We start from the raw sequence: 27,914 nt of genomic DNA, 5'->3' as shown, positions 1-27,914 counted from the left end.
TTCAGAAGAATGGGGATGTTTCTCAATCATCTCAAGCACATTTTAATTGTCTATTGATATTTACATACCTGATGTAATGTCAGACCTTGAACTACCACCCCTTGCTGGCCATCTTCACGAACAGCCAGAGGCCCAGAGTTGACCAGCAGATCACGTATCTGTTCATTGTAAACCTTTGAAATGGAATTTAAAATACTTTATTAAAATATCCTCCCATAGATGACAGAATTAAATAAACAGAAATCACCCGTCTGTTTTAACACTCCTTTAAGACAAAGTAGTGAATTCATGCTGTAATTTTTTTTCAAACATTTTTCCTACAGCGAGCTTAAAATATTCAATTCACTTGATTTCTTTTTAGATTTTAGAAGTAATTCTTTCTAGTAAATAATCTTAGTCTTTATTGGAAAAAAAAAATTGCCTTTTTTTAACAAACCCCAGTTTTGCAACAAGCATGAATCCAAAGCATTTATTTCCCTCCATTGTTCATCACAACCCATACTTCAGCAATATTTCTTAGCTCAAATCTACTTCCATTAAAACTGTTAAATGTCTTATTACTTGGTCTGTGGAAGTATATGGCAATGTAAACTTTCTCCATCTCCTTCCACCCCTCCCAAATACCAACTGGAGTCCATTAAGATTTTGAGGGAGCTCAGAAGATAACCATTTTACTAGCACTGCTCAGCAGCAGTGCCAAAACATTTACTTGTAGAAACAGAACACCACTTTGTTGTGCTTTTACACAATGCTTATAGGATGTTATTATGCAGTCCTAAAATATTACCCTGAAATGATATTTTCTTGTACACATCAACAGATGTTTAGAGGCATGTAATTGATCAGCAAGACACAAGTCATGAACATTCAGTGAATATATTAGAAGCAGTTGTCCTTTATGGGCAGCCTTCTGTAAAACAGTAACAGGTGCCTAGGAACACCAAGTTTGCAGAGCACAATACAGTTCCACTCCTGTCAGGACACATTTTGTCAAGCCCCAGAAAGGACCAGTGGAAAGCAAAACCAGCTTGTCTTTATTTATAAAATATGACTTGTTAAAAGCAACACACCAAATGCAGGAACTCACCTCTAAATAAGAAACAGCAACATCACATGTTTTATCTTCTTTTATTTGATCCATGCGTTTATAAAGTGTCATCATAGTTAAGTACATGACTCCAGGATCTTCAGGAGAACCTAACATTGTATGCGTCTTTCCAGCTCCTGTTGCACCATATGCAAGCACTGAATTTTCCCCACAAAAACAAGAAAGTAAGAATAATTTATTTGTAAGCTAATCAGGAATGCAAAAGTCAAATGAACATTCAGAGACTTCTGTCATGCTGCACAACTGTTTCATAAACAGATCAAGGTTCTTACTTAGGCTTCACCTTTCACATCTATAATTAGAGAGAGGTGTTTCAAAAAACATTTTTAAGTTTTCAGTTCAAAATTCATTCACTGACATGTTACATGAAAATATTATTTACTTACTCTCGTAACCCTGAGCCATCAACTTACTGCTGATAGCCACTTCGTTTCCTCACCACATTCCAGTAGCCAATTAAAAAACCCCAAGATCTTAAAGAGCTCATAAAGTAGGTTACCACACACTCAGTGACACAACTGCTTCTGCTTGAATAACTCTATAGGACTCCCATTAGCACATATATTTCAGATAAGATTCCCAAGGCTATTATAACCTTGACACAAACTTCTTTTAAAAGGAGTAGAGCTATCCTAACTTCCATATACTAAAAAGTCAGCCTTTCATACCTATGAATTAAAACACAATGCTTTATTTCTATCTCAGGCTTTTTTGAATGCCTCTGCAGCCATTGGATACAATGGTAGAAACTTTGAGAAATTTATTGAAGTTTTTTAATTAAAGAAGATAAATAGCAAAGTTACCTGTACAGTTATATCCATTTAAGAAGCCATCAATTAGACTTTTGGTAGTGTGCTCAAAAACTTCCAACTGGGATGAACTCTCATCAAAAATGGCATCAAACATAAATTTAAGATCTTTCCTTTGTCTTTTGTTAATGTCCCTATGGATCAGTCTCTTCCTGTTAAAGAAGCTAACTTCTTCTTCCTTTGGGTCAAAGACCAATACATGCTGGTCAATAACATGGACAACCCTGCTAAAGCTGCCCTGCTTTTCCTTTTGGGTCTCTGGACGGACACGGACTACCACTTTCACATGATTACAGACATCTTCTTCCTTAGCAGGAGTCATCCCTTCTGTCCCCCAGCTTCACTTCGAAGACTCTTTCAGATCGAACAGCCAAATCTTTTCTGCAATTGACAAGATAGGTTTTATTTGCAATACAATGCCTTTTACTCTTCCAAACAGTTCACACATTTGATCAGGCACCTATTCTGGATCCACCCACCACTTGTCAGTGGACTGCTCCAGTGGCAGTGCGACTTTGGGAAACATTATAACTGGCCTGAAAGGTTGACTTAATTCAGCACAGCTTTCAGAAAGCCAACTAGCACTTCCCCAGTAAACTCTTAAGTTTATTTTAGAATTTAAACTACTAAATTACCTACATGCTTTCCTTTATAACAAACCAAGCTTTCAGATGAGATATCTGATATTTCAGATTTCTGTAGACCAAAGCGAGTAGTTTCTTTGTTCTTCAGCTGAAAGAGGAGCTGCCTATGTTGCACTCCCCGGCTTATTGATATAGTCACGTTGCACGTAGGTTTAAGGAGAGCTAAAGCGGGATTTACGTTAACGTGCCTTGCATGGGATACAGTAACCGATACCAAAATGGAATTTCCTCTAAATAGCCCATTTTTGTTGTTGACAGGGCTGCTCGTTCACCCTTAGAAGTGAGCAGTAACCTACACGGTAAACGCTCTCAGTGACGCTTTTGCCGCTCCAGGGCCAGCTCTCTCAGCCGAGCGGCCTCCCGGCCGCGGCATAACCGGGACACGGGGAGAGGGAACACCCGGGGCAGGTGAGCAGCGGGGCCGCGGCCCAGGCCCGCTCGGCTCTCTCGGCCCCCTCCTTACCCCACTGCAGACAGCCCTTCCACGGGGCATGCTCCAGGCTCGGCCCTAGGAGCCAGAGAATTGCCCCTCCATGCCCGCCACAGAAACGCCTGCCCCGGCACACGCCCTCCGGGCCGCGCCCACCACCGGTCTCACCCCGGCACTCACCCTCCGGACCGCGCCCATCCCTGGTCCCATCCCTGATCTCACCCCGGCACTCACCCTCCGGACCGTGGCCACCGGTCACGGTGCCCGGTCTCACCCCCGGGCCGTGCCCGCCGCGCACTCACCCGCGGGCCGCGGCCACACCAACCGCCATCCACCGGCCGCCGAATTCAAACACAAGCAGGCCGCCCTCCTCGCCTTCTCATTGGCTGCCTCCCGTGACGTCAGCAGAGCGACGGCGCCAGCGGTAAGCGCGCGGGGTCCGCGGGGCGGCGGCGGCGGCAGCGGCAGCGCTCACGGGGAGGGACGGGGCGCGCTCGGGGCTGCCGGGCGTGTGGTCGGTCGCTGGGTCGGTCGCTGGGTCGGTCGGTCCGCGTGTCCCGCTAGCCCGGCTTGGGCGGGGACAGCCCACAGCCTCTTCCTCCCGCACCCCGCCGTGGGGCCTGGCGCGGGCCTGGGTGCGGGCTGCTCACGCTTCTCCGGCTGCCTCTGATAAAAAGTGCTAAGAGGTGGAATTTTTATCCTCGCTGCCTTTACCTTCTGCTTTAGTACAAGTCCCGATCTTCAGGCGGCAGCCTGCAGTTGTGCTCGAGTGCCGCTTTAGACGTGTGGTGTTACACGTTTTTTGCTCACTTCTAAGGAAAAGATCTCCAGTTGTGTAGAATGAGGGTGGTTGTAAGCAAAGTGTGTCTCTCGTGTTAACCACACGTCTTGGGCTCGTACCAGTGTCGGTCAGTGTGAGTAGGATGGTGGAACACACCTTTAGTGGTCTAACCCCAGGCAGCAGCCTAGCCCCAGGCAGCCGCTCCTCACGCCTTCACCAGTGGGACTGGGGAGAGAAGGGGAAGGGTAAAAAGGTAGAAAACTTGGGGGCTGAGATAAAGAGAATTTAATAGGGAAATCAAAAGCTGTGCAGACAAGCAAAGCAGAACAAGGAATTAGTTCCCTACTTCCCACGGGCAGGCAGGTGCTCAACTATCTCCAAGGATACAGGTAATGGTTACTTGGGAAGACAAATGACATCACTCCAAACATCCTCTTCCCTCCACTCTCTATACGGAGCATGATGCCATTTGGTCTGGAGTATCCCTTCAGTCCAGTTGGGTCACTTGCCCCAGCTGTGTCTCCTCCCTGCTGTGTTTGGCAGAAATCCAAAACACAGCCCCATATTAGCCACTGTGAAAAAAATTAATCAAATTAACCACCCCAACCACAACCAGCACAGCATACCATGGTAATATGTGTGTTTTCTGTAGACGCACTGTGGTTTGTTGCAAAACCTCACATCTGTATGTCTGTTCAAAGTTAGAATGATATGCACTTTCAAACTTAAAGTAGGGGGAATTACTGCCCAGATGAGGCTTAAATTATCAGGAGAGTAACTTTCTCAGCCTATTCTTATGCAGGCAAAATACTGGTAGCCACTGGCAAGGTAAATTCAAGAAAAGCATGTATCTGATAGTGAAAATAATCTGCTTATTGCTTGAACATGATTGATTTGTAGATAATATTGAAAGTTCTGAAAACGTTTTGCTGACATGACATCTATAAAGCTGCCCAACTTGGAATGTGTATTGCTTTACCTATAGCATTTCCACTTTATTATTTAAACAAACACACTATTTCAAATACTTGTTTGAAAGTAATTCCTGACATCTACTGCTCTTATAGGTCGATCAACTCCAAAATGTTATCTCAATATCTGTGCCAAGTTTGCAAATGTTTGTTTCTGCGCAACTTGAAACTGGAGTCAGTAAAGGTGGCTAGTTTGGCCAGAAGGATCCATTCTTCATCAAATAAGCTTTCTGACTCGGAGTCAAAGGAGCAAACTGTCCGGAAATGTGAAACTGAAGAGTTGCCTCAGAGTACAGAAAACAGTAATTTTGGAAGACTTCACATACCAGTGATGCTGGAGGAGGTTGTTAATTGTTTATCCCCCCAGCCAGGTCAGGTGAGTTAAATGATTGATTAACATTTGTGATCCATTAACAGTACAGCAGAAAAATTCGTGCAGTGTAGGGAAAACTTTTGTTTAGAGAAATAAAGGGATGCTCTTAAACAATCAATTGTAGCTTTTAAAGGTTCTAAATTGTTTTGAAGTTCGAATTAAGACTCTGTATTCAAACTAATAAAGTTCTGGTGTCTGTATGCCTGAATCCCCAGGTAGGTGGTATTTGTTAAAACTGTTGAATTTGACTATTCTGTTGCTTTTGTGCTTGTCTTTCTGAATTGCACTTGTGTATTCTTGCGGTTATGTTAATTACTCATAGTAGTGGGAAGTTCTCATATAGGGTTACGTCATCAGTTTTTGAAGAACCCTCTTCCTCTTGTATAAGAGGCGGTAAGTATGTAGGTTTTAAAAATGGTCATCATCCCTTGTTCTGAGACAGTTATTTCCATGGTTGGAGGTATTTCCTTAAGATATGCTTTCACTGCATGAGGTGTGCTGCAGAGGTACTGTAGGTATAAAATGGCTCTGTGGTACCAGAAATGGTTTCGCCTCATTAGCATGGAACTAGTACAAGCCTTCATATTTGGGTATGGTACTGTAAGTAGTGTGCTTTTGTTATCTAGGCTAGTTCAGGTCTTTACACTGCTGTATTGATATAGCTACATAACGTGTATAGTCCAAGTATATGGTTACACACGTCCTTGAACAAAAATGATACACAGTGAAATGTTTTTTGTCTGGGTGGTCTTACTATTCATTTGAAAGGATATTTTATATAATGCAAATTCTTAAATAATGTTCACATTTCACATACTTTCATCTGGGATGTCAGTGCTTATGTTAGCTTCATAGAATCTTACTAATTTAGGCCTATCAATGTGTAGTTTTACTACAAAGACTGAAACAATAGATAAAGAAGTAGAAAGGCCAAGGTCTGTGTATGTTTTTATTTTTATTTGAAAACGGCATCATCCAACAGTGGCAAGTTTGAGGTGGATTCAGTGATGAAAAATTTGCAGTCAAATCTTGTTGTGTTGCCTTGTGTATCATTTTAAGTCTTTGAAGAAACTGAAAATGCAAATAGTGTTGATACACGTTTGTCGCTGTTGTACCGAGGACGGCGAGAAGAACGACACAGAATTCAAGTCCAGGACAAAATGGGATTATTTAATTAATTACAAACTCGCTTATATAACTTGGTTTGCAATAGAGGAATGATATGATTGGCCCATTGATCAACCACCTACCAGAGTGATTGGCTGAATGGTATAACACCCATTTCCAAAATATTTTTCCCGGTATACCAAAACATTTCTGCACCTGCGAGACAGTTTACAAAATCTGAAATCATTTCCCAGCTAGTCTGCGTGAGAAAGGAGACTTTCACAGGTGGCTGTAGAAAGCTAGAAAATTTCTCTGCTAGCTTTTTAGTATCCACACACATTAGCATACACATTGCTCTTGCATGTGTCCTACTGTTGAAGATACCTAAATTAGAGAAATACATAAGGAACTTTTAGTTCAGATTTCATTCTCATGTCAGAACGATGGTGACGTTTTCACACATTAAATGAACATATAAACTGTGATACACTATGTGAAATATTTTTTCCAGTTGCGTAAGTTTTTACTTAGATAAGACGAGCCTGATGAAGTGACTGTTCATTAAGCTCTGTTGATGTAGAAAAACCTTACCTGGAAACAGAACTTGTAAAAGAAACTATTCAAGGTTACGAACTATGGAGAGTAACTATTACTGCCCCTGAAGATTTTTTTATAATTTAAATATTTATGGATGTAAAATAGCTTATTATTGGGGTGGGATTTTTTTCAGGTCTGTGTATACATGGTTTTGCAGATTCCTAAGCTAGTAGTGAACCACTAATGACTCCTGTAAGAGAGCCCAAGTGTGTTTACCTCAAACTGAAGCATTTATAATACTGCTAACCTGTTCAGCATGACTGAAACTGGAAACTGTTCAGCACTTCCATTTTTCTTTTTCTGTATGTATTTGCAGCACTTTCTGAAGCCTTTAAAAATAAGTAGTGTGCAAGAGGATGCAATGTGTCAACTGAGTTTTGCTAGTGTAAGTGAAAGTTTTAACACAGGTTGAGACATTTTCTCACTAACCTGAGTGGTGGTAATCAGTTTGTATTAACATGGTTATCAACTGTGAGTGTCATATAAATTAACATGTTTATAGTCGTGACAGGGAGGTCTACGAACACTTTATTTTGTGGGCAGGAAAGGTAGTGCTCTGATCTTCAATTTAGTTTTTCTGCTTTATTCTCTCCTATGCACATAAAGATTTCCTTTACTTAGCTTTAATAGAGTTATATTCTTTGTTATAAAATAGCTGATTTGGGCCTCTATTTCTTCTTGTGTCCTAAGACAAGGAGTTGCCAATATAAAGAAAATCTAATTAGAAAGATGATGTTCTCCCTATAGTTATGGTCACTGAATGGGATTTTCATTTTACTTATAGAGGTTCTTACAAAAATAAATGTTACTTAAGAGTGAGTCACTGCTGAGATAAAATGTTAGTGCCCTCCTACTGAATATTCTTGTTGACTGTGTCCTTTGGGAAATCTGTTTGTCAGGAGTTTGAGCAATAATACTTCCATTTATCTTTGAATCTTCTTTTTATGCCTTGTTTTGCAAAGTCCCTGTAGTAGTCCTGTCTTTGAAGCAAAGACTACAAATTAGTTTTTGCTAATCTACCTCACTTCTCAATGAAAAGTCTGTTGCAGTAAGTCCACACATAAGTAATTTCCTCTTTTAAGTTTACTGTATTGATTACACTACATTTTAATCTTCTCAGTCCACAAGTGTTGTTTGCAAATACCTGACCAATGTTTTTGCAGTCGTCTGGACAATTCTCTCTTCTCTTAAAGAACCCAACATATTTTAAATCAATGTGTTTGGGCATCCAGAAGCATGTTTCCCCAGTTTTCAGCCTACTTTTTCCTATTTTTTTCCTTTGCAATAGTCCCTTGTCTTTTAAACAGAGATGTGGATCTTTTCCACACACTGTGGCTATAATGTTAAGTAAAATAATTTAATTAGTAGTGAGTTGTTGTATGAATGCCAGGGGATGAAACTCTGAAATTTTAACTGTTCTTAATGAGAATCTTAAAGGTTTTTGAGTTGGGAAGCTCTAGGAAATGACAGTGCTCCAGCACCAACAAATACTTCTATATATAATATTTAAACTCCAACTGGAAGAAAAGCAAATATTGTGCCCTTCTCAGATTATATGGGGAAGCCTGTAATCTGGTGACATCTATGGTTTTATATGATTGATTTTATCTATGGTTGAGTATGATCTAGAAGAGACTAAAATGGCGATACTATAAGGTCTGCTAGTATTATTTGGTTTATGATAGTTCTAGAATTTTTTTTTTTAGTATCTGTAAATTAAATGGTAGGTGGTCAAACTTGAGGTGAGAAACAATGAATGAAACCTTTCATTTTCTCCAGTGTTTAAGTGGTTCATCAGAAGCAGTTATTAGTAGATGATTTTTTACCTCATTATGTTAATTTGTGTCAAAAAAAGGAAGGCAGTTAATTTTCCCCAAAGAGATCTTGTCTGACATCTTCTTGAGTTAGCTGGGACTTACTGTGGATATTTCCCTTTTGATTCTCCATAAAGTTATTCAGATTATTTTTGCTACTTGACACTCATTGAAGAAGGTATCCTCTTTGTCCTGGAAATAACATGTTATGCCTAGTTTCTAGAAAGAGACAAGTATTTCCTGAAAACATGCAGCTTTGCCATGAGCTTTCCTTTTGCTCTTTCGGGTACATATTGCTTTGTTTACAGGATAGTTACTATTTTCACACATCCAAACATCAAATGATTCTTTTTCAGAAGGAGTGTGAGCATGGCCTTCTAAAATAACAGGAAGGAAGTATAAGACATTGCTGACAGTCAGACATTGTTCTGTTGTGAGTGAAGTGCTGCTTGAGCTTTGGAGTTCAAGTTTGAAGACAGTAGCTTTTCACCTCCTGGAGGTTCTGTTGCTCTGTGGGATGTTGATCTGGAGCATGGTCATTTCCTTCCTTTTCTGCAGTTAGTTAGTCAAGTAAGAGATGACACTTGAAGGAAGCTGAGGTAGACTGCTGGTGTGAGAAAGCAGAGGCAGTTCTAAAATTGTTGTCTTAGTTTCTGTGTATTCTTGACCATATATCAGTATTCTCTTTCTGCCTTGTACTGAGTATAAGTGCTTTAAGGCAAAAATAACCTTTCTCTGTACAGCACCCTGCAGAGAGGACTTCTGTTTTGTGACAAAGGTTTCCAAGTACTGTGGTATATAAATAGTTATATGTCTGTGCTGGTGACCAGGGTTCTTATCATAGTATCTCCAAAGCTATCTGCAAATAATTTATAACTGGAATGACCTGTTTACACTAGAGGTTCTCAAAATTGAAGTTTTCTGCAGGGTGTCCAAAGTAAACAGGAATTGAAAAGGGATCTGGAAAAATTAATTCTGAGTTCTCAAGTTGTTCTCTGAGTTTTTTTGTGAAATGCAGCCAAAATACCAAGTTTGGAAGGGAATATTAATTGCATCGTGATGCAATTAATATTCCCTTCCAAATACTTGTTTCCAAATACTTGTTTTGGAAAAGCACAACACACACATGGACATAGTAAAGTTTTCATTGTTTTAGCCTGTTTTTCACTGGACTTGTAAAATGAATAAGGTGACATAAAGCAATTGATTTCCATAATGTTCTTTATTGTAGAAACAGCTATATTTTTTTTTTTTTGGGAAGCATGCTGAAAATATCTTTCCATATGCAAACCTTATGGCTAATTTTTCTCTGTCAGCTGCACAGTGATCTCTGCAGTGATTGTTGTGAAAAAGGAAGATACAGAAACTTGTGAGAGTCAATAACTTAATACAGAGTAATTCTGAAAATACTCTGGGAGCTACAGAACACACTTTTTTTCCCATGATACTTGACTGTTACTGAGGCATATTGAGAGTTATTTCAGTTGATCATGTAGTTCCTGTGTATTCTTTTTGTCACTCTTATCTTGCCTGATGTCCTGGCTGCACATATTGTAAATTTGCGGAAGAGGCTAGCTGGGCTTCAGATCACAGCTGTGTATGGAACTGTGTAATAAAATGTGTATTGAATGTATATATATATGCAAAGTGTACTTCTTTTTGGGTGTATCTAATAGGAAACTACTTAAATGGATTCTCAGCAGATAGCACTGTTTAAAATACTTGGCTAAAATCATACTTTAAGTGGGATTTTTTAGTGAAGTTAGCATTTGAAGCTAGTACATGAAAATGGAACACATTTTTAAAACAGTTTTGATTAAGATAGTACTTCAAGTATTTATTATTATTTTAAATAATAATATTGTCTGGTTTTATGATGGTAGTATATATATGCAGATTTGAAAAAGCAGACCCCATTTGCGTACATTCCTTGACTTATAGCCAATTGCTCCGCTGTGACATGCAGTCAAAATAAAATGTAGTAAGGTAGAAGGAGTATTATTTAACAGTGTAATGCCAACAAATGTCATACATGTTTTACAGTATCTGCATCTGTGTGAGTTCCTTCATAAGATCAGAGAGGAAAGAAGGGGACTGGGAAGAAAACAGGACAGGAGGTGGTATTCACAAACAGCTTGCTAGCTGACGAGGCAGAGAAAGACAGTCATGCTCTTCAGTTGTCTTGTTGTTTTGCTGTCTTCTGTAGTGGGCCCTCCAAAAATACAGGGACCTTAGATTCCTTATTGACAGATGACTTAAAACACATGCCATTTATTTGAGAGCACTGCGTAACTGTTTTCTATGTTGAAGCTCCTACTGTTGAGTGATTAGACTGCGGTACTGGGAAATGAAAAATGATTTGAATCTGAATGTTGGCAGGGTATGAATGAGGCATGGTGAAGAAGACCCTTCAGATTTTACATTTTTTCCTTCAAGAATTTGGTCTTTAGAGAGAAAATAACTAGAATACTTGGATGAGAGGAAGAATAAGTTGATGGCTACAGCTGCACAGGAAGGAATCTTCAGGTTGTAGTTCTTGTGCATCTGCCTGACCACTTCATCTTCCCACCTGCATCATGGCTCTCTTGAAGGCATGTGTAAGTGTTATCAGCAGCCACAAGTAGAAGAGCTCTCACCAACTTTGTTCTGCATCTTTATTGCAGTAGAGGAAGGAAAGCCTGCAGCTGCTATATCCAAAGAGACCAGCAAGGGAACAGGGTCTGCCTACTGAAAACGACTCTGCAGATGTGCAGATTTCGTTTTATGGTGATACTGGGCTAGCTTGCTGTTACGGTTCTATCACATAACAAATGATAGCGCTTCAGGAGACTATTTAAGATGCTGTGTTATAATAAAGCAAGATTCAGTGCTTTCGGGTGACTCAGCTTGTAATGACGCTGTATATGCTCTCCTTTTCTGTTGTGACAGCATTAGTCTTTGCACCTCTTGGGGAAAACTAATAAAATTCACCAGAAAGTAATCTAAGCCCTTTAAATTTTAACTTGAGTGAGCCTGTGTTCTCAGAAAGGGTGATAATTAATATATGTAGCTACTCATTTCCTCCTCATCTAGTACTGTGTGTCTTTAGTCAGCCTTTTGGCTAAGCTTTCTTATTAAATATTTGAATTTGAGTTTGCAAACAGGAATGCAGACTTTTTCTATCACATAGAATAATACTAGCAATTGAAGATCACAGTTGGAGTATGGGAGATATCTGCAGGTTTTGTTTTCTTACTTTGTGTTTTATACTGTTGGGAGTAGTTTTGCACAGAATTGTTCTGGATAAAGAGGTGATTAAAAGGTTAAGCTATTAAATTTGATGTTTAAACGGGTATCTGAAGTCATGCAAATATATGGTCTGATTTTTTTTTTAATATTTTTTCTTTTTCCCAGACTTTCTGAGCATGTTATCTTCATTATAGTGATGTTTGCTGATGCTCAGCGTCTTGGGAAAATACTTTTCTAGTAATTGTGTTTTAAACACTGAAATAAATCAGTATTGTTTCAGGCTGACTCTGTATAAAAATAGTATTATTTAATGTCAAATTGATGTAGGAACCTGGGAACCAAAACTTATCAAAAACATGTCCATGGCTTTTTTTGGGTTGACTTACCATAGATAATAAAGAATTAGATTTTTACTTGAGCCTTTCTAAAATTTTCATTGCATCTTAAATATCTCCTCAGTTATAATTGAGGAAGGAAGTTTCTTATGAGGTAGCTGAGGAAGTCAGCTTTTTCTTTTTAAGTCTGATGATTAGCTGAAGTCATTCAGACACTGAAATTTTAATTTCCTATGGAAATGTTAATAATGGTGTGCTTGAGTCATAATGTCATTAAATCTAATTCCAGACAACATTACTCTTAGGAAAATGAGTGAAGTAAATAATGCATAGTGAAGCGAGGTTTGCCAGTGCTGTCTAAAAGCAGGTGGCAAAGGCAGGTGGTAGAGGTTTTTGTTTGCTTCTCTTGCCTCTTATGCAAGAGCGAAAGGGGAAGGGGCTTATCTGTGTTCTCTTGCATGGAAAAAACTTGCTCCCAGTAATCTTTCTGGATGTTTCACTCAGCTATGTGAAATGCAGTGTTTGGCTGCAGGTTTCTCACTAAGCAAGGAGTGCCACTTGGCATACATGAGAGGGTCTAGGACATGGCTCCCTTTGCTTCTGGATGTGTGAGGATTAGAGTGGTTTGCCAGTGACTGGACTTTTGCCAGGCTTCTGTGATGAACCTACAATTGATGACTGAGAAAGATGTCATGTACTTTTAGATAAATTGTAGATGTCTTCAGGTGATGTATTCCAGTATGTTCTGTGGAATCAAGACCACAAATTAAGGTATGAGGCTTTAGAAATAAGTGAAGAGGGCAAAACAAAGAAGAGGTAAAATACCTTTTTGTATGTTTTCGTACAAAACCTGTTCTTTGTGTTCATATGTTGTTTCATATTTAGCTGTAATCGGAAAATTGAACCCCTGTGAAGAAAATACATTGGAAATTATTTTGAGGCATTAAGTGGTTATGATTGATGGGTGCTTCAATATATGTTCATAGCAATCTTTTTTCTCCTCTATGTGAAATGATGAAGAGATGGTTGGTAGTGAAAGTTACTGCAATTCTTGGATATGCAAACTTAGGGATTTTACAGATATTTAACTGTACACTAGTATAATTTAGTAGCATCCTCTGTTAGTGTACCAATGTGATGAATGTGAAAAATGGGAAATAATGGTTATGTTATGTTGAATTGTTGAATAGACCAATACTGGAAAATCATTTTATATTGTACTTAATACATGATCTGAGAAGGTTGTTTTCCTACAAAATGCCACCTATTAATTTATATTCTCTTTGTGATGTAGATTGTTAGACTTGGTGTGTAAACAACTTTTTTATCATTCCATATTCTGTCAAAAGTACTTTCGGAAAAAATTAGTCCAGTTATGTTTTGGCTATCAGTCCTTATTTTCTTAAATTACAAGTGATAACTTTTTATGTAGATGAAAGACGTGTACTGTATAGAATTGATAGGAGGTATCTTTTGCTTGCAACCAAAATTCTTCTTTGCTGTGTACTGAATTTGATTTTTTCTTTTTAGTAGGTGCCAGAGAAAAACAGGTTTTATGGTGTAATATATTACCATTAGCAAAAATACAGAACTGTAAATTTTCACTTTTTTGGTCAACTTTATTTTCTGGCAGGTCATGTCATCCTGCATAATAGCTTTTAATCCCTTTATAATATTTTCACTGACAAGTTCAGCTCTTGTATTCTTGAGCAAGCTTTGAATGGAAATTACGCCTGTATAGATCAGTAGCTGCTCATAATTTTCATAGTGGTGTCATCAGTATCATCTTACTGGTACTGGGTCTATAGATTTGTATAAAGCTTGTTTACCTTGTGTAGGTTTAAAACATTTTCAAGTTTACTGCAGGGAAACCCGTAATGAGGCTTTGCTCTACAGGGTAACCTTAACCATTTTTTGCCACAGATGTTTTTATTTTCCAGAAGTTCATTTTTTATTCCTTTTTATTCCTTTTTATTGTTAAGTAATTTTATGTTACAACATGTCAATATTTCGTTACTGATTGATGTTGAGATGACATCAGAACATACAGTCATATAGTAAGTCATCTTTCATTTTTAGAGTTCTTACAGAAGTAACAGAATGCAAATGAAAATTGCAACTTTTCAGGATGGGAGTATAGCATATCTAGGTGTCTATAGACCATGTGTGATTCACTGGATTTGTAATAATATTTTCCCTTCTATGAGGCAATGATTTTGAATAGATGATTAAAAATCAAAGTGCTCTAGTTTAAAAACAGAGATCAGGTATGTCTGGTTTACTTTATGAAACTGAACATATTTGCAAAATATTTTGAATTCTCATAAAAGAAAGCAAAGGTTATAAGCATGCTAAAGCCTAAATATTGCTTCTTACTAAATCGGAATAAAATAGTATAAAAATGCAAGAATATCTTGGTCTCTTTGACCTCTTATTTTCTTAGTTCTAGGATAGTTTTTCTTATTTGCATGTGAATAGCAGCAAAGTGAATGTTTTAATAATGTTTTCTGCTGAAACTTTGTATAGTTTCTTAGTTAATTTAGGGAAATAGTTAGAACTCTTCCAGCATTTCTGTAAAAGTACATTTCTCTACTAACAAATCTTTGTTGCGATCTCACAAGTAACTTAGATATCATGTATCACGATGCCAATGATTTTTATCAATGTGGTTTATTTAACATAATTTTAAAAACCTTGCCTGTTGTCAGACATAAAACAAGGATAGTGTTTTAATTTTTGTATATTTAATGGAAATTGAGGACAAATTCTTGGATTGTTGTGCAAAAATTAAAATATAATCCTTTCTGTACATGGTTGATCTATGTGTGTATTAGGTAGGACATAGTGGTAGGTGCAATAAATAATTTTGAGATAAATTGGGAGGATACAGGATACTTATGCATTTTAAGTCGCGTCTTGAATCAACCAAAGAAACAGTGCTTAGAATGGAGAAATATAATGGAAATTTGTAGAATACATGATTTGGACTTGATCGGGGTAGGCAGACTTTGATTTTTAAGATTTAGTCTGAAGTCCTTGTTAAATGGCTTTGAGAAGCTGCACATATTTCAGCCTACATGACTTACATTCATTCAGCAAAGGTGAATAGCGGAGCAGAATAGAAGAAAGCTTCGTGGAAACTTTGTTTTCTCCCGTTGGAGTTTGAAATGCTGACAAGGAAAAAAAAGATCTGCAATTTCTAACTCTTCTAATCAATATTTTTGCTTTAGCAAAAGTAGTTCTAGATTTAGAATAGTTCTAGAAACATGATCTGATTAAATAGTTTAAGTTTTGATAGATGCCATTATCTAAAACCAGCAATATTGCCATTGCGAGTTTGGAAGCGAATGTACATAGTGTATATTTTGTTTGAAGAGAGAATGCTTATCTCTTTTTTTAATGAAGAATTTTGTACATGGGTAATTGTTCAGCAGGATTGAATGCTGACCTCTGCTGGCATTGAATTTGTAAGCAAACTATTATCTAGGGAAGGTATTAGAAAAAGAAAATGACCTTGGAAAATGGTCTGGAGTAAAACCTGCTGACCTTTGTGCAGGGGCCTGGACAAAATGGTGGTTCTGTCCTTTGAGAATCTCCTTCCATTGGCCTGTTCAGGTAGATATAGCCAGACAGTGCTGGGGAGATAAACTAAATATGTTGTTTTGTTCTTGCAGACGGACATGTCTTCTATGCTATTTACTATTGAAACTCTGCTTTGAATTTAGATTTTTGTCTTTTGAATTATATCCCTACAACTTTTGAATCATTCACAGATTATAGATTAATTCATTCAAAGTCCTTACACAGAATTTATGTTTACAGCTCTCTTATACAGTAGCACAATAGTATTGCTTCTACTTCGCAGAATTTAGAGGCAAGAATACTGAAATTATGCTTTGGGTGCCCAAGCAGAAGTGCCTGTTTTCCTGGTTTTTCGCAGAGGTTAGCATTTTGATTTAGAGCTTTGCAGCACATTGGAGGGACATCCACTTGTAGCTGTTGAGGTCACAGTGTGTCTGGGAAGCAGATCTGAGTTTCTGAGTTTTACAGACAGAAAAATGAGAAACACTGTGACCGACCTGCTTGGTGTAGTGACCTTCTGAGAATCACAGGAGCTGGGTGGCCAAAGTTCCAGTGTCCATCCATCAGCTGAGTGCATTTCTCAATTACTGTGTTGGATATTGCAATTTCTAGTGTTATTTCACTTTTGGAAAGAAAATTTAAATTGTAGTGGTTGATTCATTCCTTGGGATTTGCTGGAAGAGCCAAGCTGAACAGAAAGCCAGTGAAGTGTTGTGCTGCCACTGAAGGAGACAAGTCCAGCATCCCTGCTCCTCCCATATCACCATCTCCCTAAGCTCCTGTCCCTCCCTGACTTTTGCAAATCAGTTAAACACACTAATATGTCAGAAAACAATACAACTTTTTCTCCTGTTTTAGTTTTCTGGGCCATGTTTAATTGGCTTATAGAATTACGCAGTAAGCACCTGTGCTGAGAGAAATGAACTACAAGAGAGAAAACACACATGAGAGAATAATTCCTAATTACTCCTACAGCTAACACTTAATGTCTTGTACAACCGTAGTCTTAGTACCAATCTTTGGTAGGTTGTTGCTCTTTGACTTTGCTGTGAGAAGGTGACATATGCCTGTTCTGAGTTATAACTTTTTCACTTGTTAAAAATTAATGTTAAATACTGAGATTTGTAGGTTCTAGTATAGTTCTGGAGAAAATGTGCTTTAATTTAAAAATATCTCTTAATTGCAACATTTGTGCTCATTTTAACCCTCAGGAGCCTTACCTGTTCCTCCCTTTCCTCAGGCCTAAAATAGAACTCTTACGTTCTTACGTGTTAAAGGCTTAACACATATCCAGCTGCACTGGATATGCTGCTCTCTCTTGACATACATTCATGCTTCGTCTTCCTCTTCTGGTTGTGCAGCCACGGAATGAGCTCACACCAAAACTGTCCTTTTCCTTGCACGTTGTTTTCAGGTGAATAAGCCTATTTAACCTGCGAGAACAGGGCCAGTGTGCAGCTAGAGCTGAAGATGATAGTGAGCAGCCATCTGTTTTCAGAAACAATGAGCTGTTTGCATCAGCTGGTACATACGAACTGAAGGGCTTCTCAACAGCTTGTCTGTCTTGAGTCTGGACACCTCTCATCTACTCACCTCTTTGATTGCTTGCACTGTGTCGGCACCATCATACCACAAGCTGAGAGCAAGAAATACAGCTTTCCTTTTCCAGGATCCTGTGCTTTCAGCATTGGCATCACAGCCTGAGCATTCAGAAAGAACAACTGGGACAGAAGTCTTACTTTGAAATCTAACATGTTTTTGGAGGTCCATGAGAGTATCAATAGAAGACTCTTTCACCCAGGATTATCTTTTTGTTATTTTCATTGCAAAACTTGAAAATGTCATTACTGCTCTAATGTCAGTACTGCTTAGTGCAACGGTAGAATTGTTATAACTCAAAAATCTAACGAAAGATTTTTTTTTCCCAAAACAGGGAAATGACTGAAGACATTTTGTCACTCTTTCCCACCCCCTTCCATCAGCTGATGACCTTACTTCTGACAGAAAAAAATTCAGCCTTCAGTTGTTAAAGTCAGCCAGGACTCTTAAGTGACAGAAAACAGCATTTTTCAATGGTAGATATTTTTATTTATAATAAATAGTGCTACTTGAGCAGCTTGTAAAAAAAGAAGGTTTAAAATGGGCTGCTTCAGCTTCAAACTGTACAAAGCATTATTTGTATTTTGATTTTTTTGAGATGTTTATCTGAAATGGAGTTGAAACAGTGCTCCTGAAAGTCTCCTTCAAAAAGCCTACTTGAGCAGTTGTGTCAGTATACACTTCTGGTCATCTAAATATAAAACAAGACTTTTGCTAAGAAGGTCAATGTAACTACTTTCCTTTTGATCTTGCATCCTTGTGGGTGCCTGGGTAGTTCTGTAGGAAAAGTTTTACTGAATGAGTCAGTGCACTGAGTCATAGGCAGCATGAAGCCTGTAGTGCTGTAGACTAACTAATTGGTAACAGTCTCAAATGTAATTAAAGCACAGTTGTCAGCTCTGTGTTACTGATTGACATCCCACTGAAGTATTTTGTTTTTAGCAACTTAGATTAATTGTTCTTTGCTGTTAAAATTTGTGTGTTTTAAGAAGTTGTTTCTGTTGACTAGACCTGCCATTGCCACTATCTTTTACTATCCCCTCTGATTTTTATAGTACTTGGTTTGAATTTTTTCCTTGTGTTAGGTCACATATTCAGTAATTATGCTTTTTACCATGCCTGTGCATTTACAGATGTTTAAAGTCCTTTGAGGACTTTTTAAAGTTTTCGTCATTAAGAACTGTCCTATTAATACTGATTAATGTTTTTTCACTCTTCCTAAACTCTTTAAAGCATCATTCAAAACTTTTTAAAAATCAAACTTAAATATATTTTTTGTGTTGACTTGCAGGTTACATTTTAAATTTTGCTAGTTTTCACTTGTATTGTGCCCTGTTTTATAATAATAAATGGCTTTTCTTTATCCCAGTGCGTGACCACCATCTCCAGGTGATGGCAGTGGTTTCCAATATCATTGGAGCCTTTCTTTCTCCTGTTCTTCAGTTGCTTTGTGTGTGTGTTTCTTACCATCATGCAGCTTGAGGCAAAGGGCTCTATGGGGGATGTGGGAGGACATGTCTTGAAGCTGTCTCTTCCGTTAAGGAAAATAAAACCACCTTAAAGTATTGGGAGAAAAGCAAGGTTTTAATTTTTTTTTGGTCATTTGCATTATTAGAGAAAGCAAACCTTGCTGGCTTTGCGCAGTACTCCTGCTTGTTCCCACAGAGAAAAGAGGAGTGAAAACATGAATGGATGGTTGCAATTGAGTTTCTTATTTCTAAAAACCACCAAGACAGTAATTTTGAACTTTAAGAAAGGTGCATGCTACTTCCATATGTGATGAATACTGAAGCTGGGATGGTGAACAAATGTCTTTTTAGAGATTGAAGGAGGTAGAGGATTCTTTGATTATATATTCTTTTTCTCTTGAACAGTTTTTATTCTCACTGAAGCTCTTTAAATCTAAAGATACTACTAAATCACAAGACCATCAGTAATACAGCACTGGTTCACATCAGGAGTGTACCTGACCAGCTGTCCAGTCTCTGGCAGTGCCCAACAGCAGGTGCTAATGGAAACCTAAAAGAAGGGGATGGGAGAGAGTGATTATTTTCTACCTTGTAGTTCCTTCACCTGACAACAGTAATTTAAGGACTTCTTGCAGGGGAAAAGTTGAGGGTTGTATTTGTATAATATCATTGGCATTATGTTTTTTCAAGTTTGATCTCTCTAAAAAATGTGTTAAATACTAGATTTCTCCCCACAATGTTATTCATAGTTTCAATATTTGCATGAAAGGCACTTTTATATCTGTTCTAATTTGATGCTTGATAATATCATCAAGTTCCCTGAGCTCTTGTATTTTGAGATAAGTGAATCATACCATCTGCTACAGCTGTATAAAAACAATGTTAATAGTGCTCCATAGAAAACTGCTGGAGCTTTCGGATGTTTTATTGGACCAGAGAGATGTGTCCTATGGGAATCCTTTTCCACATTTCCTATTTTCTTGTCTTCATCTAAGCCCAGTTTCATATAAAGCAGCAGTGATGGAAGGTGTTCTGTTCTCTCCCAAAATGATCGGTTGGCTCTGAGATTTGTTCTTTGAATGTGATTTTATTGTTTTTCTGGACTGTAGATTTCCCTCATATCAACTTTCTCCTACGAATGCAAGGCTTACTGATGCAGTTCTTTTTCAGTCTCCTTCCTTTTTAAAGGATTTCCTCCTTCATGGATTTTTCCCTTGTCTTTTATCTTGGTTTTATCTGGTTTTGCTCCTTTTCTAACAGTTTTTTATGTTTCCCCATTTTACTCTTATTGTCCATCAAAGTGTTTTTGCATGTTATCTAAATTTTAAAAACTAAAATTTTAAATAGATTTATGGCTGTAACTCTTTAATGTAGGTATTTGTTCTATTTCATCAGTTTGTGAAGATGCTTACATGTTTTGAATATGGTCACCAAAATCATATTTATCCTAGAGACTAGCAATAAAATTAGTTCTTGAAGAGTAAAATGCAGCATATTTCAAAGCGTCTTTTTTAATTTGAAAGAAGCAGTAAAGATTTAAAGCCAAGCTTTCACCTGCCTTACAGCCACTGAGGAGAATAAAGCTCTACTTGGAAGTATTCTGTTTCTAGATAATATCAGATAAGTTTAGCTGAAATGGAAGATTCTTTTCCTGCTCTGTGCAGGAGATTTAAGAAAAGATTTCTGTGGTGGAGACTTGTAGCTTGGATTTTAAACTTAGTAATTTGGGAACTACTCTAGTGTGCAGTAGTTTTGGTGATAAAGTCGATTACTTTGTAAAATACTATTCATATAATCCTGATTATAGAGTTAAAAGTGGTGCTGGTTTCCTATTTGTTCTCATCCCATTTCTCACACACCATTAGCACATACATTTTTTGGGTTTTAGCACTTCACAATTCTTTGGATTAAGTTATTGCTTGGCAGAATCAGTCTGTTCTAAGTTGTAGTACTGAAGATGAAGAAACAAGATTCCTCACCTGTTAATGGCATTTTTGTATCTCAGTACAAAAGTCTGGAAAATCTCACCAGTAGTGGGATTGTCATTTGCTTTAGGTAGAACTTTTCAGGAATGTTTACATACACTAATTAATAAATCATGCCTTTTGAATTGTGTGGGACAATGCTTTCTTCGTAACACAAGCAAATAATTAATGGTGATAATATACTTAGTAGAATGCTTAAGTATTTAGAGGTTGTCTTCTGTGTACATTGACATATTGCATGTTACAGCCAATGGTTTTGCCTTACTGCAGTAGATGGATTTGTTTTACAAATGTTGCACAAAATTTCTACTGGATTACTTTGTTCTTCTATGGAGAAAAGGAAAAAATTAAAATCATTAAGTGGCATCAGTAGCACCAGTCTTGGAAGTATTTGTTAGTCTTTTATGGTAGAGAGAATAACTAGCGACTCAAGACTTCATTTCAGCAAAGGTTATTAAAAAATTTTGTCTTGTTGACCTGTCTCTGAGTGGGCATGAATAAGTGCTCACAACCTGATGGAACTGGCATTTAGAAAATCCAGAAGATAAATTTTAACACCTACTAAGGCATGAAACAATTAAGGTACCAACTTTAGAATAGTTACAAAGACTGTAACAGTTACAATAATTTAACAAACAGTCCAGTAAGTACACTTGGAAATATATTCTTAGTCCTGTGTTTTTTAAGGTTCTGTAAAGCATTTTCCCATGCAGTTTAGGAATGTCATTATTTTTGCTCAGCAAGTCAGGTTGCTAGTTTTCTATTTGAGTAGTATATTAAAATATATGCATGCTAAAAGCAAAAGAGTGGAATACAATGGTCAAGTTATCAAAAACAACAACATTATTTTTAACCAAATATTAAAAGTTGTATAAAACAGTGATTCTTACCAAAAGCAGTGTATACCCATGCTGTTTTTTTAGGAGCAAGAGCTCACAGCTACAAGTGAACATATCAAGCTAAGTTTAAAAATACTGCCCTGGTTCTGGCCAGAACAGGGTTAATTTCTGCAGTAGCCAGGAAGAAGCATGACTAGGATATGAAGGTTATTCCATACCACCTCATGTCACTGTTGGGGGGAGGCGGAAGGGACTCACTCTCTTCTGGGAAGAAGGGGTTCCTTTGGGTTGAGAAAGCATGGTGGAGGGAGCTGTCTGGTATTCTCTGTTATCGGGGATGTTTGTCCACGTAAATAATTTCTTTTCTTATACCTTTTGTTATTAATACTGTTGCTGTTCATGTTTGTTTTCTTATGTTGTTGCTGTTTCCAGTAAATTATTCTTACCTCAACCTGTGGTCTTTACTTCTTGTGCCTTCAATTCTCAGTGCCTCTTTACCTCTTCTGCCTTGAATTCTCAATTCCATCCTGCCACAGCGGGGAGGGGAAAGAGGGAGCGAGAGAGAGCACCGTGTGGTTTTGGAGAATCTCGGTGTGGGTACTGAATATGGGAGCACCATTCCTAAACCATGACAGCGATATTTGGTGCCCAGTGTGGGTCACGAAGGGTTGAGATAACAACAGATCTGCCCAGAGCCGGTTGGAAACAAGTTTGATCTAAGCATTTGCTGTATTAAGTCTGGAGCCACTGGTCACAATGTTGCTTGGTCTGTTCATGTGGGTGTGGCACCTAACCCTGTATATCTTTCCATATAAGCACTACGTGCCCATCATGGAGCTCATTTTCAAAGCAGGAAAAGGGATCAGGATTGCTTTGCTGTGCTGTGGAATATCAGTCTATGACACGACATCAAGGGCAATTAGGGTATTTTGAGATGGGTATGCAGTGCTGCTCTCCTGCCCTTACCTTGGGCACTACCTTTGGGAGTCCATTAATTATCATATCCAGTCTGTGGAGGGAACAGGGGAGGATGATTTTCCCCAGCCTTTTACCCCCTTTTCCTCCATCACACCTGTTACAACAGCTTTTGAGACTTGAATTCCCTTTGGATGTTAAGGAAGGCATATTCCTGTTGCTAAGTCTTCCAGGTCTCCTCAGTGGGGTCCACACCATGCTTAGAGTCATGAAAGACATTTCTAGGGAGATTCAGAGATCTGCCCCAAGAGTGGATAGACATGAGTGGCATGGAATGTGGGAGAAAATGGGTCATCTTTTGAAGGATTATTCTGCTCCGGTGGTTTGGAAGTTCACCCCTGAAAAACAGCAGGACCCTGCTAAAATGGCAGAAATATTTGACTGAAAAAGGCTGTGGTAATTCCAGAGAGGCATGAAGGTATGCAGTCTGATAGGCCTTGGCTACTACTTTTCAGACACTGCCTGATACTAGTCAGCACCCTCAGGGAGGAGGAGGAAAGCAGAGCAATGGGAAGCATGGCCATTCAAACTGCAGCTGAACCACAGGAACAACCTGTGCCGGTAGCAGTTGCACCTATACAGCCGAAGAAATCCAAGACCAAATCAGTTTGCCTAGTGAGGGATGAAGAGGAAATAAGGCCCTCAGGACAGGAGGAAGAGCTGAGCCAGAGGTAATTGCCTGATTCCTATCCCCAGGTGAACTGCAAGATATGCAGAAAGATTTCAGCTGCCAGTCACATGAGCCCCTGGTGACCTGGCTGCTCCAATGCTGGGATATCGCAACCCAAAATATGAAACTAGATGGTAGCCGAGCAGCTGGGGTCCCTGTCCTGGGATGCAGGCATTGACAAGAGGATCAGGAAGAGGACACAAACGCTCCGCCTCTGGAGGTGACTCCTGTCAAGTGTGAGGGAAATGTATCTTTTCAAGGATGATCTATCAGTGCACTGAGACAAGTAGAACACTGTGGAGAAAGGTATCCAGTCCCTGAGAGAATTAGCTGTGCTGGAGATACTCTATAAGGATTCAAATAATGAGTAGTCCCCTGTAAATCCAGATGAAATCCAGTGTAAACAAATAATGTAGCAGATGTTCCAGTGGAGTGCACCATCGCCATATGCCAACTGATTGGCAGTGATGTCATGGAAAGAACAACAAAGTGTGTATGATTTTGTTACCAATCTCTGGCTATATGAAGACTGTCTCCCTCTACAGGCCTGTGTCTCATCTGTGGAAATAGTGTCCAAGGACTTCTAGCAATTTAAAGAGGACTCAGAGCAATTTAGAAAAGAAATGTCCCATGCCTCACCAATACAGACCGGAGTCTCTGCTATTGGGAAGAAGCACCCCCTGCTCGAGAGAGAGAGTACACACCAAGAGGTAACCTGTGGATTTACCTGCCTGAGGAGAGGAAGTGGAGTGGAAAACCCTCCTCTGCCCTAGCAGCGCAGGTATGTGAGTTGAGAGGAAGAAATTCTTCAAGGATAAATGCTGCTCCAGTTTCCAGGGGGCAAGTCCTCAGGTCCTCAGACAGAGTAAAAGGGCTGATGTTACTTCTGATCCTCTTGAAACGATGTCCAGTTCGTATCTACAAGAAGTGAGCAATGAGCACTGTGACCAGAACTAGAAAGGCCCCGCCTGCAGCGAGGTGGGGGAAAGGGAAATCAGAGCTATTGGATGGTGTGGATCAGATGGTCTGGCAAATCAGACCCAGAGTAGTATAAGGCTTTAGTTGACACCTGTGGGAACAATGTACCCTGATGCCATCAAGATCCGTAGGGGCAGAATCCATCTCTATTTCTGGAGTGACAGGGGATCTCAACAGCTGCCTGTACTGGAAGTTGAAGTGATCCTGACTGAGAGTGAATGACGAAACACCCCATTGTGACTGGCCCAGAGGCCCTGTGCATCCTTAGCATAGATTATCTGAAGAGAGGGTATTTCAAGGACCTAGAAGGACATTGCTGGGCTTTTGGGATAGCTGCCATGTAGACAGAGGAAATTAGACAGGTGAACACCTTGTGTGGTCTCTCAGAGGGCCCTTCTGCTGGGAGATTGTTGAGGGTCGAAGAACAACAGGCACCAGTCACTACCACAGCAGTGCACCGTCGACAACACTGCACCAACTGGGACTGTGTAGCCCCCACCATGAGATTATTTGTGAACTGGAGAGCCAGAGTGGTCAGCAAGCCTCCCTTATGTTTTAAAAGTCCTATACGGCCTGTGCCTAAGTCCAGTGGAGGGTGGAGACTGACAGTAGATTACCGTGGCCTGAACAAGGTCACACCATCACTGAGTGCTGCTGTGCTGGACATGCTGGAACTTCAGAACGAACTGGGGTTCAAGGCAGCAAAGTGGTGTGTAGTGGTTTGGCCCAAAATACTCTTTACTGTTTATCTTCTGTGAGATAAGAATTAGGAAGCAGGCACCAAACTTGGAAGAATATAAAGAAGTTTATTAACAGACCTAAAAGAAGGAAAAAAAATTTATACCATACCTTCAGAACTCTCCTCCTCCCCCCCACCTTCCTCCCTTCTCCCACTGACAATGTAAAAAGACAACCCTTAAGATGTTCAGTCTGTTTACCACTTCCATAATAACCCTGTTCAGTCCATTTAAAAGAGAAGTCTCTTCTTGCTCATGCTATGAAAACAGTATCACACTGAGACAGCCGCCCACTTCCAAATATTGTTCAGTCCATGTAGGAAGAGGAGTCTCTCTGCTCGCATGTGAGTCCCTTCCCCCGACTTGCAGCTTTTCCCACAACTGCTTTCAAGGGTCCACTCTTGAAGGTTTTTGGGGTACAATTTTAAGGTTGAGCCGTTCAGAAACAAAAGTTCTCTTCCCCCATCTCTGGGAGCATTTCATCTCTAAGAACAGAGGCCCTTCTCCTTCCCTGGGAGCAAAGGATCTTCCTCAGCATCATCTTTAGGACTATCTCTGGGAGCATCTCTAGGAACTGAGGTTTTCTCCTTTCCCATTTGGAGCAAAAGTCCTCATCTGGTCCATCTCTCCCTGTCCAAATTTGTCATGAAATTACAGCTGCGTCAGCATCTGCCTATCTCAGCGCAGGTGCTTTTGCTTGCGAGTTGAACACTCCACCCCCCATATCTTCATGAAATTACAACGGGATACTCTGATATATCATAGCTTCACAACAGAATTTCATCTTTAAGCATCTCCTCTTTCTCTTCCCTCAGGTTTTCAGCTCTTCACAGCACTAAAAGGGTTAATCTCATCTCGGCCTTGCAGCTGGAATGTGGCTTATCAAAGTGGAGAGGGGGGGAGCCGAGCTGCTCCGGCTGCCCACGGCAAGGCAGTGGGGGGAGTTCCACGGCTGGAACAGGTCCATCGGCTCCAGGATGGCCGTGGCCCGGCCCGGCCTGGCCCGAGCAGGGCCTGGGCCAGGCCCACTGGCCCCACACGGGGCCCGCAGCCACCTGTCCCCGCACTGGAAACGAGAGAGAGCTTGAGGGGGGAGTTTGTCTATTCTTAAGTGTGTATCACAGAGGCGATCACAACTTTAAGTGGCTTAAAGAATTGTCCATATTCAAACTGGCCAGCTGATAGGTTCTATCAGGTCATAGAGGAAGCTGTAAGAAGAGCATCACTTCCGAGACTCAGCTTGCTAACCTATGACATGGTGCCACCATTGACACTGCTAACGTGTTTTTTTTCCATTCCTCTGGCAGCAGAGTGCAGGCCACAGTTTGCTTTCACCTGGAGGAGTGTCCAGTACACCTGGAACTGACTGCCCCAGGGTGGAAACACAACACAACTGTTTGTTTTGAAAGTTTAGGAGTCTCTGTGATTCCTTTGCAATACTGGTGGCCTGTGTGGCATTCATGGAACATGTTTTGATTCCTTTCGGGAGCAACTATTAAATCTCATTTCTGGAACTGACTAGATTTTCATAGCTGCGGTTAAATTAAAGCAAGTGTTAATGCTGAAAGAGCAGAAGTACTAAAAATAATATTCCTTTTCAAGCAAATTTACTTGGTAAATACATTTTGCTGTCTTTTGTTAATTTTATTGGTCACATTCAACACAGTTATCTGCTGAAAAGTGCGAATATCTGATGCATTCAGTGCTTTCAATATATGAACTTTATTCATAATTTGGTGGTAATTAACGTTTGTGTGGTGTTGGGGTTTTAAGAGTTCTAGGTTTTTTTTGTTAAAGGAATTTTCCCCATACTGTTGCTAATTGCTGGGTACTTAAGAAACAAAGAGTTACCCACTGGGGGTGGAGTGTGCCTGGCTACTCTTTTGTTTCACCTGGGTGTGTGGTCAGTTTGCTCTAGGCTTTTGGAGAGAGAAGCTGTTGGTTCTTTTTGGCCGTTTTTCTTTCTTTGGAGAAAGATCCCAGGATCCCCGGGGGCCCACCTTCCCTGCCCCGCTGGAGGCCGGGCTGTGGCCACCCTGCCCCGCCACTGATTCAAGCCTTCGCTGCGTTGCAGCCGTGCTTGCCCTGCCTGCCCTGACCTCCGGGGGGGAGGGGAGGGGGGGGTGTTTGGGTGTTTCTCGGTTTGGATACTCCTCGACTGCCGTCCGGGATTTGTGCTCGTCCCTGCCGTTCCAGCCTGCCGTTCCAGTCTGCTGTTCCCGAGGGTCTGGCCGGACACCGGGGCCAGCTGCCCGGGGGTTTGTGAAGATTCTTTGTTCCATCCCTTCCCGGGATCCCAGGGCACTGGTGCCGCGTGCTCCCCGAGCTCGCTCCGGAGCGCCCCCTGCAGCCGCGGGGGAACCATCGCACCTGCCCTGCTCAACGGGAGCCGCCAGCGCCCCTGCCGGCTGCGAGCGGAACTGCACCCGAGGGGAAAGGGCCTGACAGCTGAGAAGGCTGGGACTGGGTTTGTGATTGTTTGCTGTTACTGCCATAGTTATTGTTGTTTGTTTGACTGGTTATATATATAATAGTGAAGAACTGTTATTCCTATTTCCCACATCTTTGCCTAAAATCCCTTGATTTCAAAATTATAATAACTCGGAGGGAAAGGGGTTATATATGCTGTTCCAAGGGAGGCTTCTGCCTTCCTTAGCTGTCTTTCAAACCAAGACATGTGGTGTGGGGCTTTTTTTGTGATTCTGTGTGCGATGTTTACATTATGTTTAGAGATGTCCCTTTTTTGCTGTTTGTATTCTTAGTTTCAAAGATATTAAATGCCTATACATCATGACCAGAATAGTTGGAGAATGTATTTGTGCTTATCTGTTAGTTAAGGGACCTACTGGTCTGTTCCACGCATGATACTTAATTTTGCAATGC

The 27,914-nt window shown here is 40.0% G+C and overlaps 2 protein-coding genes across 5 annotated transcripts in view; one reads left to right on the top strand and one right to left on the bottom strand.

Moving 5' to 3' along the window:
- Window positions 1-3,368, bottom strand: part of KIF18A (kinesin family member 18A) — a 32,159-nt gene extending 28,791 nt beyond the window's left edge. Inside the window, exons 1-4 of one of the 3 annotated variants that reach the window (XM_032111743.1) lie at window positions 3,294-3,368; window positions 1,912-2,298; window positions 1,088-1,245; window positions 69-173 (exon numbers count right to left, since the gene is read on the bottom strand). In XM_032111743.1, the coding sequence (XP_031967634.1) occupies window positions 69-173; window positions 1,088-1,245; window positions 1,912-2,239 (591 nt within the window). In that variant the 5' untranslated portion in view covers window positions 2,240-2,298; window positions 3,294-3,368. Of the gene's footprint in view, window positions 1-68; window positions 174-1,087; window positions 1,246-1,911; window positions 2,299-3,024; window positions 3,115-3,225 lie in introns of those variants that run through there. The other 2 variants (XM_032111742.1, XM_032111744.1) reach the window with 2 other exon arrangements.
- Window positions 3,369-3,460: 92 nt separating this feature from the next.
- Window positions 3,461-27,914, top strand: part of METTL15 (methyltransferase like 15) — a 99,050-nt gene continuing 74,596 nt past the window's right edge. Inside the window, exons 1-2 of one of the 2 annotated variants that reach the window (XM_032111746.1) lie at window positions 3,461-4,161; window positions 4,840-5,119. In XM_032111746.1, coding sequence (XP_031967637.1) covers window positions 4,856-5,119 — 264 coding nt within the window. In that variant the 5' untranslated portion in view covers window positions 3,461-4,161; window positions 4,840-4,855. Of the gene's footprint in view, window positions 5,120-27,914 lie in introns of both variants that reach the window. The other variant, XM_032111745.1, reaches the window with a different exon arrangement.

This window comes from Corvus moneduloides, chromosome 6, assembly GCF_009650955.1.
Source record: "Corvus moneduloides isolate bCorMon1 chromosome 6, bCorMon1.pri, whole genome shotgun sequence".
Taxonomy (NCBI): domain Eukaryota; kingdom Metazoa; phylum Chordata; class Aves; order Passeriformes; family Corvidae; genus Corvus; species Corvus moneduloides.
Note: the sequence above shows the minus strand (reverse complement) of the source record. Positions and strands in the feature narration are given on the sequence as shown.